This window comes from Mustela putorius, unplaced genomic scaffold (genome assembly GCF_011764305.1).
Source record: "Mustela putorius furo isolate JIRA1106 unplaced genomic scaffold, ASM1176430v1.1 tig00003913_pilon_pilon_pilon, whole genome shotgun sequence".
In the NCBI taxonomy this organism is placed as follows: Eukaryota; Metazoa; Chordata; class Mammalia; order Carnivora; family Mustelidae; genus Mustela; species Mustela putorius.
The window spans coordinates 8,604,949-8,619,297 of NW_025422060.1; the positions used below are offsets into that span (position 1 = coordinate 8,604,949).

The following is a 14,349-nucleotide window of genomic DNA, read 5'->3' on the forward strand; positions in this document are numbered from 1 at the left end:
CTCTCTGCCTGCCTCTCTGCCTACTTGTGGTCTCTCTCTGTCAAATAAATAAATAAATAAAATCTTTAAAAAAAAAAAAAAAAAATGGTGCCACCGTTAGAAACCAGTGTGATGGTGGCTCAAGCTACACAGTTACCACGTGACCCGGTAATTCTCAGGTACATCACCGTGGGAAATGCAATGTTATGTCCACAAAAACTGGCACATAGAGGTTCACAGCAGCATCATCTGTAACAGGTAGAAACAACCCAAAGGTCCATCAACTGTGAACACATGAACACGCGCTGATCTACCATACCATGGAGTGTCATCCAGCCATAAAAAGGCACAAAGCAGTGACACACGCCATGACACGGAGTCTGGAAACGTCACGCTAACTGAAGGCAGCCAGACCCCAAATACTGAAAGGGCCTAGGATTCCATTTTTCTACTTATCAGAAATGGTAAAAATGGGCAACTTCACAAGGCAGAAAGTAGATCAGTGGTTTCCAGAACACAGGGGGAGCAGGGAGTTGGGAGTGACTGCTTATAGACAGAGGGTTTCTTTTTGGGGTGATCTAAATGTTCTGGAATTGGACAGTGGTGATGGGTACACAACCTTGTTAATACTAAAAACCAGAGAAGAATATATTTTAAAAAGCTGAATTTTGTGGGGTGCTTGGCAGTCAGTTAAGCATCTGACTCCGGTTTTGGCTCAGGTCCCGTGTCAGGCTCTGTGCTCTGAACGAGTCTGCTTGCCCGCCTCCCTCCCCCTCCGCCCCTCCCTCTACTTTCTTTAATAAATAAACAAATAAGCAAACAAAAAAATAAAGGATTTTTTAAAACGTTGAATTTTACGTGATGTGAATTTTGTTATATGAATTGTACTTCGGTTTAAAAAACCCCACAGGGGCACCTGGGTGGCTCAGTTGGTTAAGCGACTGCCTTCGGCTCAGGTCATGATCCTGGAGTCTCAGGATCTTGAGTCCCACATCGGGCTCCCAGCTTGGCAGGGAGTCTGCTTCTCCCGCTGACCTCTCTCCTCTCATGCTCTCTCTCTCATTCTCTCTCAAATAAATAAATAAAATCTTTAAATAAATAAAAATAAAAAAAATTAAAAACCCCACAAAATTAAAAAAAATAGGAATAAAGTACTGCTATGTGCCACAAAACGATGACCCTTAAAAATAGCATGCTAGTGTCACGGGACGTGAAAGAAGGCAGAATGGGAGTCGGAGAACGTGGAGTGACAGCGAAGGGGGATGGGCTCCCAGCTGGGGTGACAAAACGTTCTACAATCCTCGCTGGTGACAGGTATGTAACTGTGACACACCACTGATGGGATGTGAATTTATATTTCAATAAATCTTTACAAAAAAAGAAAAAGAAAGGCAAAACCAGGCCAGGTGATGGGAAAACAAAATATGCTTACATGATGAATTCGTTGGGCTGGCAGACAGTTGTGGCCACTCCTCCCAGCACGATCCAAGGGTTTAATACCGTCTGGCCACCAGTCACAGACGTTCCTGCCTCCTCTGCTGCATCTTTAAAACCCTGTATAATTAGGGGCATCACTTTATCCCTTTCCTAGGGTTTAAAAGAACACAAATTAAAAGTCACGTAACTCAGTTCAAAACCCAGAAAAGAGAATCTACGCTTATAGTTATAAAAAAAGGATCATAAAATCCTACAGGGGGTCCTGTGGTTTACAGCCAGGGTTGGGGATCAGAGGAAAAAGCAGGGAGCGCTTACACTGTAGCCATTTTTCATCAGAAGTTGGAAGGCGCTCTAGGTTACAACGTGGATAGAGCCCAGTCATCACGGAATTTAAAACTGGAATTTGATGGCTCCACAGGTCTGCCCACATCTGAGAGCCAACTCTTTCAGGGGTCCTGAAGAATGCCAGGACTAGCTTTGCATGCGTCCACACGCCCTCCTCCAAATGTGTGGAAGCGATGACCAGCTCTAATTTCTACGAGGTATGGCAAACCTCTATCTGGGGCACAAAAACAGGTACCTTTTAAAATCTATAGGGAAATCATTCCTGTGTCAAAGGACAAGGGCTGGCAGCAAGGCCTTGGACGCCACTGTGTGAGCAGGTGACTGCACGGGGCACCCCGCCATGTCACCGATCAGGACCCCATCAGCCAGCGGAGAGAGGCGCTTGCCCTACGTGGGGCACACCCTGGGTCTGTTAGGGTAGGCCTGGGCCACATCAACTTTAGTAAAGCAAACAAACATGCCTGTCTTGGCTTCAGTCTACCTGGAAGAGAGAAAGGGAAGCAGGTGGTGGAGATGAGAACAAGAATAGGCCAGAGTCTCTATTTTAATTCACCAGTAGCTGCCAAAAAATAAATGGGGAACCCGATGGAAGAGGACAGGCGTGCAGCTAGGCGCCGCCCATTACAGACGGGGGATGAAGGACTAACCAATCCAGTGACACCAGCAAGACAGCAGACCACTTACCCTGTCGGTCATTTTATTACTGATTCCAAGCAGCATCAGCATATTGTCACATTCCGTGACCCCCATGGCGTACAGGTCACTGAGGACGTTGGCACATGCTATCCTGCCCTGGAAGAGAGAGGAGGCGTGAGAGAGGACAACTAGGGGACTTTCCGTGCGTGCCTACAGAGCACCTCCCTGGACAACTCGGGGACTTTCCAGGGACAGGGTCCCCACTTTCTGTGTCCTTTATCACACAACCACGAGGCCATTCCTTCACTTTCTCAGACATTCCCGGGACCACCTCTTCTTTCTTGTGCAGAACATGTAATTTCCGTGTTCCTTCCCATTCGGAATATTGGGGGAAGCCTGCCATTTATTCAGATGCGGGAATGGGGGTGGAGGGCAGAAGCTGGGGCGCGCAAGGTGGGAGCCCATGGGTCTGAGAGAGAGCTTAGGGAATGAAAAAGTTGGAAAACAAATGTCCTAGCAAACTTGGAAACAGTCATGTATCCAGAACAGACTCTAAAAATATGTGGACTTTATTGGTTCTAGAGAAGACAGTTTTTATAACACAGGGAGGGAGACATTTTGGAAGTTTCTCTTCAAGGCTGTATAAGATAAACAGGAAAAACATCTTGCTTGAGAAATCAAAAAACAGAAGAGAGAAAAAAACATCTAGGCCTGAAGTCAGATTGTTTTCTAAAGCACATAAAAAGCATTTCCAAGAAACTATATTATTTAGTAAGGAGCTTCAATTCAAAAGAAATCTGAAAATAAACTTTTTTTCATCTCTACTGCAGAGTTTTAAAATATAAGTTGTCAGGGGCACCTGGCCGGCTCAGTGGGTGCAGCACATGACTCTTGATCTCGGGGTTGTAAGTTTGAGCCCCAGGTTGGGTGTAAAGATTACTTTAAAATAAAAATAAAAATAAAATAAAATAAAATAAAATCTTTTTAAAAAAGTAGGGGCCCCTGGGTGGTGCAGTCTGTAGAGCGTCTGAGTCTTGATTTCAGCTCAGGTCATGATCTTACGGTCGGGAGATTGAGCCCCATGTCGGGAATGGAGACTGCCCGAGATTCCCTCCCTCCCTCTGTCCTCCCCACCACCTCCTAAATAAATTAGTAATAAATGCAAGTTGTCATTTCTAGACAGTGAAGGAGAAAATGACAAATTATCCTTCTGACACAAGGATAATCAAATTCCCAAGTATGATCACTTCAGCAGCTGGCTTCATGCTCGTTGAGGTTTTCTTAGGACTTCCCGGCAGATCGGCAGTGAGCACGGAAGTGACAGGGGCAATGGAGGTTTGGCAGCTTGGAGGTGCCTGCCGCTGCTTGGGGAGGCAGCCATGTTGTCCCCTCTCTGATGCTTGTAAGAGACGCTGGCTAGTGGTGCCTGGGTGTCTCAGTCAGTTAAGTGTCTGCCTTCAGTTCAGGTCATGATCCCAGGGCCCTGGGATTGAGTCCCACTTTGGGCTCCTCGTTCAGCGGAGAGCCTACTCCCTCTCCCTCTGGCGTTCCCCCTGCTTATGATCTCTCCCTCTCTCTCTCTGTCAAATAAATAAGTAAAATCTAAAAAAACAACAAAAAAAAAAAAAAAAAAAGAAAGAAAGAAAAAGAAAGAGAGAAATGCTGGCTAAAGGCTGAATTCTGGTCCTAGCTGCCTCCACTGTCTGGTCAGGTAGGGCACCAGTCTCTCAGGAGTCCTGCTCCAGAGGAGAGAACAGATGGTCATGCAGAGGCCAGACAGGTTTCTAGCCAACCGTACGTCTGTCACTGGCACCTGAGAAGTGACTTTCCTCTTCCCCATACTTAGCTGTCTCGGGGTCCAAGTCCCTATGCATGTGTGGCTTGAGTCCAATGCCCCTGACACACAGGGAGGTCCTTTTCTTTCTTTCTTTTTTTTAATCTTATTTATTTATTTGACAGACAGAGATCACAAGTAGGTGGAGAGACAGGCAGAGAGAGAAGAAGCAGGCTCCCTGCTGAGTGGAGAGCCTGACGTGAGGCTTGATCCCAGGACCCTGGGATCATGACCTGAGCCGAAAGCAGAGGCTTTAACCCACTGAGCCGAGGCACCCCAGGGAGGACCATTTCTTAACAGCATGATGCTCCCCATCTCTTCATTGGCTCCTTGTCCAGGAGGGTAGAGGGTCAAAGTCAGGCAGACCAGGGGGTTGCTGGCGTAGCCAGGCACTGAGCCATCTGGAACTAGATCTAGGCAGGCCACTGTCAGTAGCCAGGAACTTAACGCCACAGTTCAGATATGCATTCTACACAGTGACCCATGACACCCTGAGGTGCGTAGTGACCAGAGTCAGAATCAATGTCCAATAGCTTAACTGTGGTGAGATGCTAAGCTATTTATTTCTGGAAGGAAACATGAATCCGGCTACTTAGTGTGATGAAGCCTGAAACACAGGAATGTGGAATTTACAAATGTCAGAAAGAGGAAAAAAGAAGAAAACGCTAAACACGTCCATCAGCAGACGTGCTGAGGACGCAACAGGTGTTGCGCAGGTCCAAGTGTGGCACAGCAGCTCCCCGCACCTGCCTCCACTGCCTTCTGCCAGGTACCGAGTGTGAGCAGGGCAAACCTGACGGCTGTGAGGGCGGCAGGATGATGACAGCTGGCATGCGTGTATGGAAAGCAAAGGCCCCGGGCCCAGCCCCAAACCCAACCAACAAGCAGTTCCAGATGCAAACACACACCCGGACCAAACTCACCATCATGTAAGGGTCATCGACGATAGGATAGATGTAATCCGTGGTTTGAACCAAAGAGAGACCACCATGCCTCAAAGGAATCACGCAAGTATCCATTCCAATGCCTGCAAAGATGAAAGTTGTCAGCATCCAGAAACCAAAAGGAAAAGCCATTTCATTTTATACCATCAGTGCTGAGACCTGGAGCAGTTTCACGCACGACGCTTACAGAGCACTGCGCCCTGCCAATAAGGCAATGTGTTTCCTATTGAGACCGGAACTGAAATAAACGTGAAACAGAACTAGCTTAAGATGGAAAGTGAGAATACGATTTGTTAGTCATAAGACTCAACTTCAATATGGTACAATTTTTAGACTTTAATGGTGCCTCCAATGGACATTTTTCCTTTGTATTACTGCATCATCTGGGCTGGCACCACAGAGAATTTCTTTAAAGACGAGAAAGGATCAGTGGAACTTGGGTTGTCTTAACTACATTGCTTTTTGAGCAGATCTTTAGGCATTATTCTGTTTTTCCCAATGGAAAATGTGTAAAATCTTTCATATATAAGAAATGTTATTATTACTTCTCCATTTTAGTCAAAAATGAAAATGACAAAGGTGGGGAGGGCACCTTGCCAGCTCAGTCTTGTGACTCCTCATCTCAGGGTCGTGAGTTCAAGCCCCATGTTGGGTGTAGATGTTACTTAAAAATAAATAAATAAGCTTAAGTGAGAGCAAGAGAGGGAGAGAGAGAAAGAGGAAGGAAAGAGAGAAGGACAAAGTCAGAACAGGTATTCATGGTTTCCAATCCAGCTTGGACAGACACTGGTACTTATGGGATCTGGTATGTAGGTTCCCAAAAGTGTTTTTTAAGAGGAAACTTTAAAATCCCATGTTATTTCTCTTGTGGAAAACTTGTAAATGTCATCTTTACTAATGCTATAAATAGGGAAAAATATTTTGCTAAACAAGCCTGCAGGAAATACTTTATTAAAAATTGTTACTAAACATTTAGAAAGACAATATGGACGGTGGATGATCTAATTAGAAATAATTCCCTTTTACTGAAATCAGTTTAGAAATAGACAAAACTAAGATACAATAGGTAACATTACTTTGGAAATCACCTGTAAGGGGGACATTTTCAAATTAAGACTGGCCTTCTTACCAAGTAAGCAGAATACAGAGTGCTTTCCCTCCCCTCTCTCAAAAGGACACCAACTTGGATATCAACTTGGCAGCACGACAGCCGAAGGTGGAGAAAAATATCTGGTTAAAATGCCAAAGGAAGTAAGTGGATGGCACCCTCTAAATTCAGAATTCCAAATGGAACAAGAATGAATTGTATCTTCACGTTGAAACGAACACGAGCACCCCTCATAGGGAGTAAAACTGCCGTGGCACGACCATCTCCGCACTGCCATGGCAAAGAACCCACGAGAGACCGCGTCACAGCGGCGCCTCTTATTCTCAGGCCTTGATCCATTATTATTAATGCACAAATAGAAATTGAGTTTAATAAAAAGTCACGCTCTGTGAAGGCAGACTGATTTCCAGCACACAAGATAGCAAGGTGGTATCCAGGTGGCGAGTCTCAGGGAATGTGGAACCACGAGCACGCTGCCCCGGTCAGGAGTGTCCATGTGCATCAGATGGGACACGTGTGATAATTCATCCAAATGACACGCATGTGCACACCTCCCAGAATCTTCACCAGATGACTGCTTTTGAACAGTAAGTGGAAAGAGGGCGAGAACCACAATTTTACTCCTACGGAGTCTCCCTAAATTGACCCAACAGGTCATTCTGAGGATATTAGTGTTCGCTTTAGGAAAGAGGGAAATACAGTTTTCTTTGGGGTTTCCATGTATAAACTACAGGACTCCCGAAAGAGATTAGACATAGCTACTGAATGTTAGCTTTAAATGTTTCCCAGCAGGGTGCCTGGGTGACTCAGTGGGTTAAGTGTTTGCCTCTGGCTCTGGTCATGATCCCGGGGTCCTGGATCTAGCCCCTCATCCAGCTCCCTGCTCAACGGGAAGTCTGCTTCCTTCTCTTCCGTGGCCCCCACCCCACCCCCCCGTTTGTGCTCAGTCTCTCTCTCAACTAAATAAATAAAATCTTTTAAAAAAAGTAAATGTTTCTAATCTGGTTTATCCAAATTTGAATTAAATAAATTTGATTTGTGAAGGATTTAATTTCTATTTATATGTATCATCAGAGCATTTAAACTGATGACTCTTAAGCATGTTTACCAAAAAAACCCCAACATTTCATTAATAATATTTTATATCAATTGTGCGTTTATTTTCTTTTACAGATTTTCTTTATTTATTTGACAGAGAGTGAGCAACAGCAGGAACGTAAGAATAGGAAGTGGGAGAGAGAGAAGCAGATCACCCCGCCAAGCAGGGAGTCCAATGAGGGGCTAGATCCCAGGATCCTGGGATCATGACCTGAGCCGAAGGTAGACGCTTAACAACTAGGCAACAACTTAGCCAACCTAGGCACCCCTCAATTACGTGTTTAAATGACGTTTTTCATGTATAGGGTTAAGTAAAATACGTTAGAACTAATTTCACCCAATGCTCTAAAATTACACGTGGCACACATAGTATTTTTTTTTAAGATTTTATTTATTCATTTGACAGACAGAGATCACAAGTAGGCAAAGAGGCAGGCAGAGAGAGAGGAGGAAGCAGACTCTCTGCTGAGCAGAGAGCCCGATGCGGGGCTTGATCCCAGGACCCTGAGATCATGACCTGAGCTGAAGGTCAGGCTTAACCCACTGAGCCACCCAGGCGCCCCCACATGGTATTTTTTTCATACAGCACCCGACCACAGTGTCTGGGGGCGAGAGGGCATCTGAGATGAGCCCTTGGCCTAAAAAAACCAGGATGAAGTTGAAAGGGAGGGACAGTCCAGGGAAAGGGCAGGTGGAAACAGATGCAAATACCACAGCGGGGAGAGGAATTTGGGGTTTTCAGCAAGACTGAAACCATCCATCAAGAAGAAGAACCTTGTGGGGCGCCTGGGTGGCTCAGTGGGTTAAAGTCTCTGCATTCCCTTCAGGTCATGGTCTCAGGGTCCTGGGATGGAGCTCAGCATCAGGGCTCTCTGCTCAGTGGGGAGCCTGCTTCCCCCCCTCTCTGCCTGCCTCTCTGCCTATTTGTGATCTCTGTCTGTCAAATAAATAAATAAAATCTTTAAAAAAAAAAAGAAAAAGAACCCCAAAGACCATACTAGCACCAATGTCGGCAGTGATCAGTATTTGACAGCTCTTAAGTCCCAGGCAAGAAACACCGACTTCAACATTTCTTTAGTGAGAAAACATCTAAATCAACACATACACATTTAACAACTGTCATCATCTTAGGATCCAGGAAATCTGACACTCCTTTAGAGAAATAGTTTAAAAACAGATAAACACATTGACTGCTGTGTACATAGATTATATGTCTGTCTGGGTGAAGATACACATGGTACATACACACATAATTTCTTGTACTTCCAACACTTAGAAACCATAAGTATGGTTAGCTCATTCTAAAGATCGGGACACTGTCACTCAGATTAACATTAGTGACTCGGTAGTGACTGTGTCCAGACAAGAATCTAGATCTGATTTCAAAGCAAAGCTTTGGCTCTCTAGAAGTTACCACTTCTGGACGAGGTTTTAAATACTACGCTTCCTTCAGCACCCATCTGCTGGTAACCTGGGGTCCTTCTACCCCTGGAGAATGCCATGAATGCTCAATTTTGTGAGTGTGCATTTTTCTGGGAAAAGGTCATGGCTTCCAAATGCTTCTCAAAAGCCCTAGGAGACTAGACTCCTTCATGCTAGTCTTCTAACAGCTTTTCTCTGCCTCTCCTCTTGCTGTTCCCATCTGTCCCCTCTGCCACAGTTAGTATGTAGCCTGCAGTTCCTCTTCTCATTGCAAACATGCTGGACTTAGAGAAACTGGGCGACAAAACAGTATGGTGAGCGGAGGAATCAGAAAACATGGATTCCAGGTCCCCACCCTCGCTTGCCAAGTGACACGGAATGGGTTACCCGGCTTTCCTGAGCGTCATGGGGCTGAGGCAAGGAGCCTGCCTAACCCATTTTCAAAGTGCTTAACAGTCCATGGCATGCTCATCAGTCAACCGGGGACGTCATCAAGAGGAACTCCTACTGTATCCATAAGGCTTCTATTGCATTTGGCAGCTTATTTCTCTCGACAGAGTTAACTGACAGCGTTCTCAGTACATTCTTATTTTTTGACAAGTAAGCCAACATCTAATCCAACTCATTCACGTGGTATTTCTCCATGCTTAGGCATCAGCTAGACGAGGCTGGTTTTCTAACTGAGCTCGTGGGAGCCAGCCCTGCAGCCCCTAGAGCGTGGGGTGTGAAGTTTCCCCTCCTCCAACCAAAGCAGCTCTGCTTTTGTATCTGCTTTACATATCAGGGAAGAAAGGAGCATCCTGGGTTGTGAGACAGAATGCTGTACGCCAGAACTGCACAATAAAACAATGGGTGAAAAAGAACAGAATGAAGACCTTACGTAAGTGAAGACCTTACGTAAGAAAGCTGATCGGGTCACACACCACGATCACCAAACACTCAAACTTCTAGAGTCCGTGCCTGACACTCCAAAGGCCAAGTGATCATGGGCTTATGCCACGTCCTTAACACACCAGACAATAAAAGCTTAACAAATATCCCAAGAGCCTAGAATTTCCTTCTGAACTCTGTGTTTGGGAAGAAGCAAACCACTAAAAACATCAGGAATTTAGTCCAAAACAAAACAAAACACCACACTCTCCAGGTCAGACGACATCCTAGGGTCAGGCACAGACCGGGCCTCGTCTTCTCCTTCTTCCCTATCGGAGCTCATCAAACAGCGCACGGCGCAGAGGAACACCAGAGCCCGCCCCAGCCCAGTTACCACCCTCCAAGTACCGCACAATGACACATACGGACTACCTTTCCTAAGGCAAAGGAGAGAATGCAAGAGCTTTAAGGAAAATTTTAGGACAGGGGTAATAAGGAGTTTCTGCTTAATCCTCAGCTAAGTATAAAATTCCATTTAGTAAAAAATACTCTTACTGTAACAGAACTGTCTCAACTGCACACTTAATGGTTTAAAAATGGTTAGAGTACATTTCTTGATGCTTTTCAATACTTCCTCCAAATAAGTTAGGATAATAGAATAGTTATCGTTGCTTTGCTCTTTGAATCCTTATATAGAAATTAAACTTGTTGAATAAGGCACCACGGGATGACAGAAATTTGGCTTTTGACTCATTGACTACAGTTGCAGCCAAGATGCTCTCCTTTTGGGAAGCGTAAAAGAGATAATGGTTCACATACCAAGCCTTGGCATAACTGCTCCCAGAAACTGCTCATCTTCTTGGAAGTGGTTCTCTTGTAAAGATTCCAGCAATTTCTGCAGGACATCTTGGGGCACTTTGCAGCCGGTGCCCTTCAGTTCAGTGAATCTGGTTAGCCGGAAGCTCTTGTCCAATTCATAACTTTCCGGGTTAAAGGACTCCCGCGTAGACATGGTTCTGGGGCGCGCACTCCTCACAACCCGGCTCCTCCCCTCCCTCTCCTAGCTGGCTGGTTTCTTCAGAGATCCACCTAGGTCAAGCCAAAAAACAAAGACACCATTAAAAGAATTCTCACCGGTACTTGCTAAGAATCAAGTGAATACAGGACAGTGACAAGTAAGTGTGAAAAGAGCTGGTCATCAGACCACAGGCACAGGGCGACCAAAGGCCCCAACAGTTCATCACAGGGATGCATAAGCCAGAACAAATCATTTTAAAAAGTGACTGTACCATCACAGACATCTTCTAAGGGAGAAGACCTGACGTCTGTGTTGCTGTAACTGGGGCTCTGAGGGGCAGCCAGGACACCTCCCCTGAAGAAGGCACTCTGTGCCAGCTGGCACATAACACAAGGCCATCTTGAGCAGTAAGTCCCAAAGGTTCCTCTGGCGGCCAGCATCATGAGAAAACTTCTAGTCACTGCATCTGTCAACCTAGGAGCTCTATGGTTTAGAAATTATAAGGCCTGGCTAACGGCACTTTTCTGGAAAACCTTTTAATATCTTCTGTTATCTCACATAGAAAAATAAAATGCCCATGAGACAGACACCCTGCAGGAAAAGGATGCTGATGGAAACGCATTTCATGAAATTCTTTGTGATGCTCAATTCAATTTTAGAAAAGCATGTTTTTACTCTCAGCCAAAAGTAGAAGATGATCTAAAACTAAGGAAGCCTCACTAAAGAACACAACTTGAAAAGTGGAATGCCTGTTTAACACAGCAAGATTAATTTTCTCCAAGAGAGCAGTGGAAAATTCTCTAATATTTTAATGCAGAGCGCTTTCCTAGAAAGCCAACATCCCGCCCAACCAACCAATACACACACATCATTGACAAAACAAATACGCTTGCTCCTGCTCAGTACGGTGTCACTGCAAAACAAAAATGAGAAATTAAACTGTACTAAACCACCGGCATTTATGGTACTAGGTACCAGTGAAAAGTTTCTAGGGCAAACCCTTCTAAATTTGAAGTCTCCGAGGTTAAACCAGAATCTTAAAAGTGCTCCCAGGTTTTACAAACCTCCAGATTGATATTTTATTGGGCATAAGATTACAAACACCCAAGTTTTTGAGTCAGTTTCCCCTATAAAATTTATGATTAAGAACACAATTCCCATTTATAGAGTTTCTGATCTCCTGGGAAGGACATCACTCATTTAAAATCTCTCTCTCTGGCACTCACGCGTACACACACACATACACAAAATAACTAAATAAAATAAATCTCACAAAGCCCGAGTATGGGCAGTAATCCAAACTGTCCTTACAAAAACATGTTTGGGGGTGAGCAATCATTTCGGTTTGAAACCTACAACTCTGCAGGAATAAACCTCCCAAGACTCCAAGAAAACCACCTGTGCAAAAGGAGGGTGGCAGGAGAGCAAAGCAAATTACCCAGAGGGGAATTGTGAAGCCATTTCAGAGTTAGGAAGTCCAATAGCACTTTGATTTGCAAGAGTTTGGAACAAAACAACAGTGCTTTGCTCACAAAACGCCTCGCACTTAACACAGCCTCACTCCTACCAGAGGGGAAAAAAATCCAACTCACGAGGCATCCAGTTATTTTCCTACCTCCAGCCCTACCGACTCCCCCTTCCCCGAAAGAGGCGGGGAATTTGAGCGACTAACTTCTTTTTAAACGTAATTTCTATTTTCCCAGATTTTTAAGAGAAAGAAAGTTTAAAACACCTTAAGTCCAGAAAGAACTCAGGCGCCTTAAAATTCGAAATGGAACGAGGGACACACATCCACACTCTCGTCCGAACCTTGAACACTTAGTTTTTGGAGGGTGGGTGTGCGAAAATGGGGGTAGGGGGGTGCTTGGGGAAATCGTAATAATTAATGGGGGGGAGTAAATGTGCATAGCATGAAGCAGTCCACTCCAACCCAGAAGCCGCCTGTTTACACCTTTAAAACAATGATATGAATATTTAAAGACAACGGTTAACCCTTTCCTTCTCGGCCACCTTTAATTTTTTTTTTTTTTTTTTTTAAACCGAGGGCGCCAAGCGGGCTGCACAGCTCGGGGTGCACGGTAAGCAGGGATGGGAGAGCGTGCTGCCACAGCCCCGTACCTACCTCCCAACCCCCAAGCCCCTGAGCCCAGGAAATAAACAAAGAGGTGGACTCCCGGCCCGGCGCGCGGAGACCGGGCGCTCTCCATGCAGCACGCGTCCAGGACGCAGCCCGAGCGCGGAGGCCGGCACGCGGGGACACCTTAAGTCCCAGGCTGCCGCCTTTAAAGGCAGACCGGGCCTCCGCTCTTTGTGCGGCGCGGCGCGACGGGCCGGCCGCGGCCGGGCGGAGGCAGCGCGGCACCGCAGGCTGGGCCATGCCCGCCAGCTCTCCCGGCGACCGCGACGGCAACCGCAGCGAGGGCGCGAGGCGCGCAAAGCTAACCGGCCGCGGAGGGGCGGGCGCGAGCGCAGCGGGACCCCGGCCCGCGAGGCCGGCCTGGCCCGGGCGCCAAGGGTCAGGCGGCGCCGGCGGGCCGGAGGGCGCGCGCGTGGGGGCGGGGAGGGCCCCGGAGGGGCCGCGCGCCGCGCCCGGGGACCGGGCTGGGTTCTCCCGCCGCGCGCGCGGGCCGCCGCCGCCGCCGCGCAAAAATGTCGGCGGGCGAAAAAATTAACCCCTGCGTTGCCGCCGCCGCCCTCCCCCTCCACTCCTCCCCCGCCCTTTCCTCCCTCCCTCCTTTCCCGGCTCCGCGCGGCGGCGGCGGCGGCGGCGGCGCGGGCGGTGCTTCTTTTTTAAAGCGGCCCCACCAAGCCCTGGCTCTGCCCCTCTCCAGGCAGCGCTGGAGAGCGCCGGCCGTGCACGGCTCCCGGCGGGCCCGGGCGGCCCGGAGGGGGATCTGCACGGCCGCCATGGGCCTGCGGACGAATATTCCCCTTTAAGCCTGGCGTCGCGCCCCCCCCTCCCCAAGCCAGGCGCTTACCGGTTCGCTTTGCGCCCTCCTCCTCCTCCCGAAAACGGGACTCCGGCGCTCCCACAATGCACCGGGCGCGGCCGGGCTCCCTTAAGCGTCGCCTGAATAAAAATGCCGCTCCCGGCGGCGGCGGCGCGGAGGGCGGGAGGGCCCGGGCCGCGCCTGGGCGCCGCGGGGGCTAGGCCTGGCTCGGCCGTCCCCTGCCGGGAACCGGGCCGCCGCGCTCCTCCGTGCGCCGCGCGCGAGGGGCCTTTAAGGGCCAGCTACCGCCCTTTAAGAGGCGGCGGGCCGCGGCCGGAGCGGCTCGGTGGCTGCGTGCGGCCCGGGAAGGGGGCGGGGGCGATGTGCAGGCCCGAGCGCGGCAATGATTGGTCTCGGGGGAGGGGTGGGGGGTTGCAAACCCGAGGAGCGGTGGCATCCGTTGCATGATGCAAAAAGGATTGATTTCAAAAGTTGCGAGTTGCATTGGCAGCAGCCTTTGGCGCCCGGGCCACCACCTACTTTTCCTCGACCCGCCGGAAGGGCCGGGAATGTTTTCCAAAACCTGGCCAGGCTCCACCGCGCTACACCCTGCGGGACTCTGTACCTGCTCCCCGAGCGCCGCCGTCGTTTCGGGCTGGGAGACAATGACCGTGGAAAACAATTTGAAAAAGAGTGGGAGCAGAGGGGAAGCCGCCTCTGCCACGGGA

General features: G+C 48.1%; 1 protein-coding gene across 4 annotated transcripts in view; it reads right to left on the reverse strand.

Annotated features, from left to right (window-relative positions):
* The window catches only part of SEPHS1 (selenophosphate synthetase 1), a 30,294-nt gene extending 16,301 nt beyond the window's left edge, over nucleotides 1-13,993 (reverse strand). Inside the window, exons 1-5 of one of the 4 annotated variants that reach the window (XM_045069109.1) lie at nucleotides 13,670-13,993; nucleotides 10,493-10,762; nucleotides 5,155-5,258; nucleotides 2,446-2,553; nucleotides 1,412-1,566 (exon numbers count right to left, since the gene is read on the reverse strand). In XM_045069109.1, coding sequence (XP_044925044.1) covers nucleotides 1,412-1,566; nucleotides 2,446-2,553; nucleotides 5,155-5,258; nucleotides 10,493-10,685 — 560 coding nt within the window. In that variant the 5' untranslated portion in view covers nucleotides 10,686-10,762; nucleotides 13,670-13,993. The other 3 variants (XM_045069108.1, XM_004774879.3, XM_004774878.3) reach the window with 3 other exon arrangements.
* Between the last annotated feature and the right edge of the window lie 356 nt (nucleotides 13,994-14,349).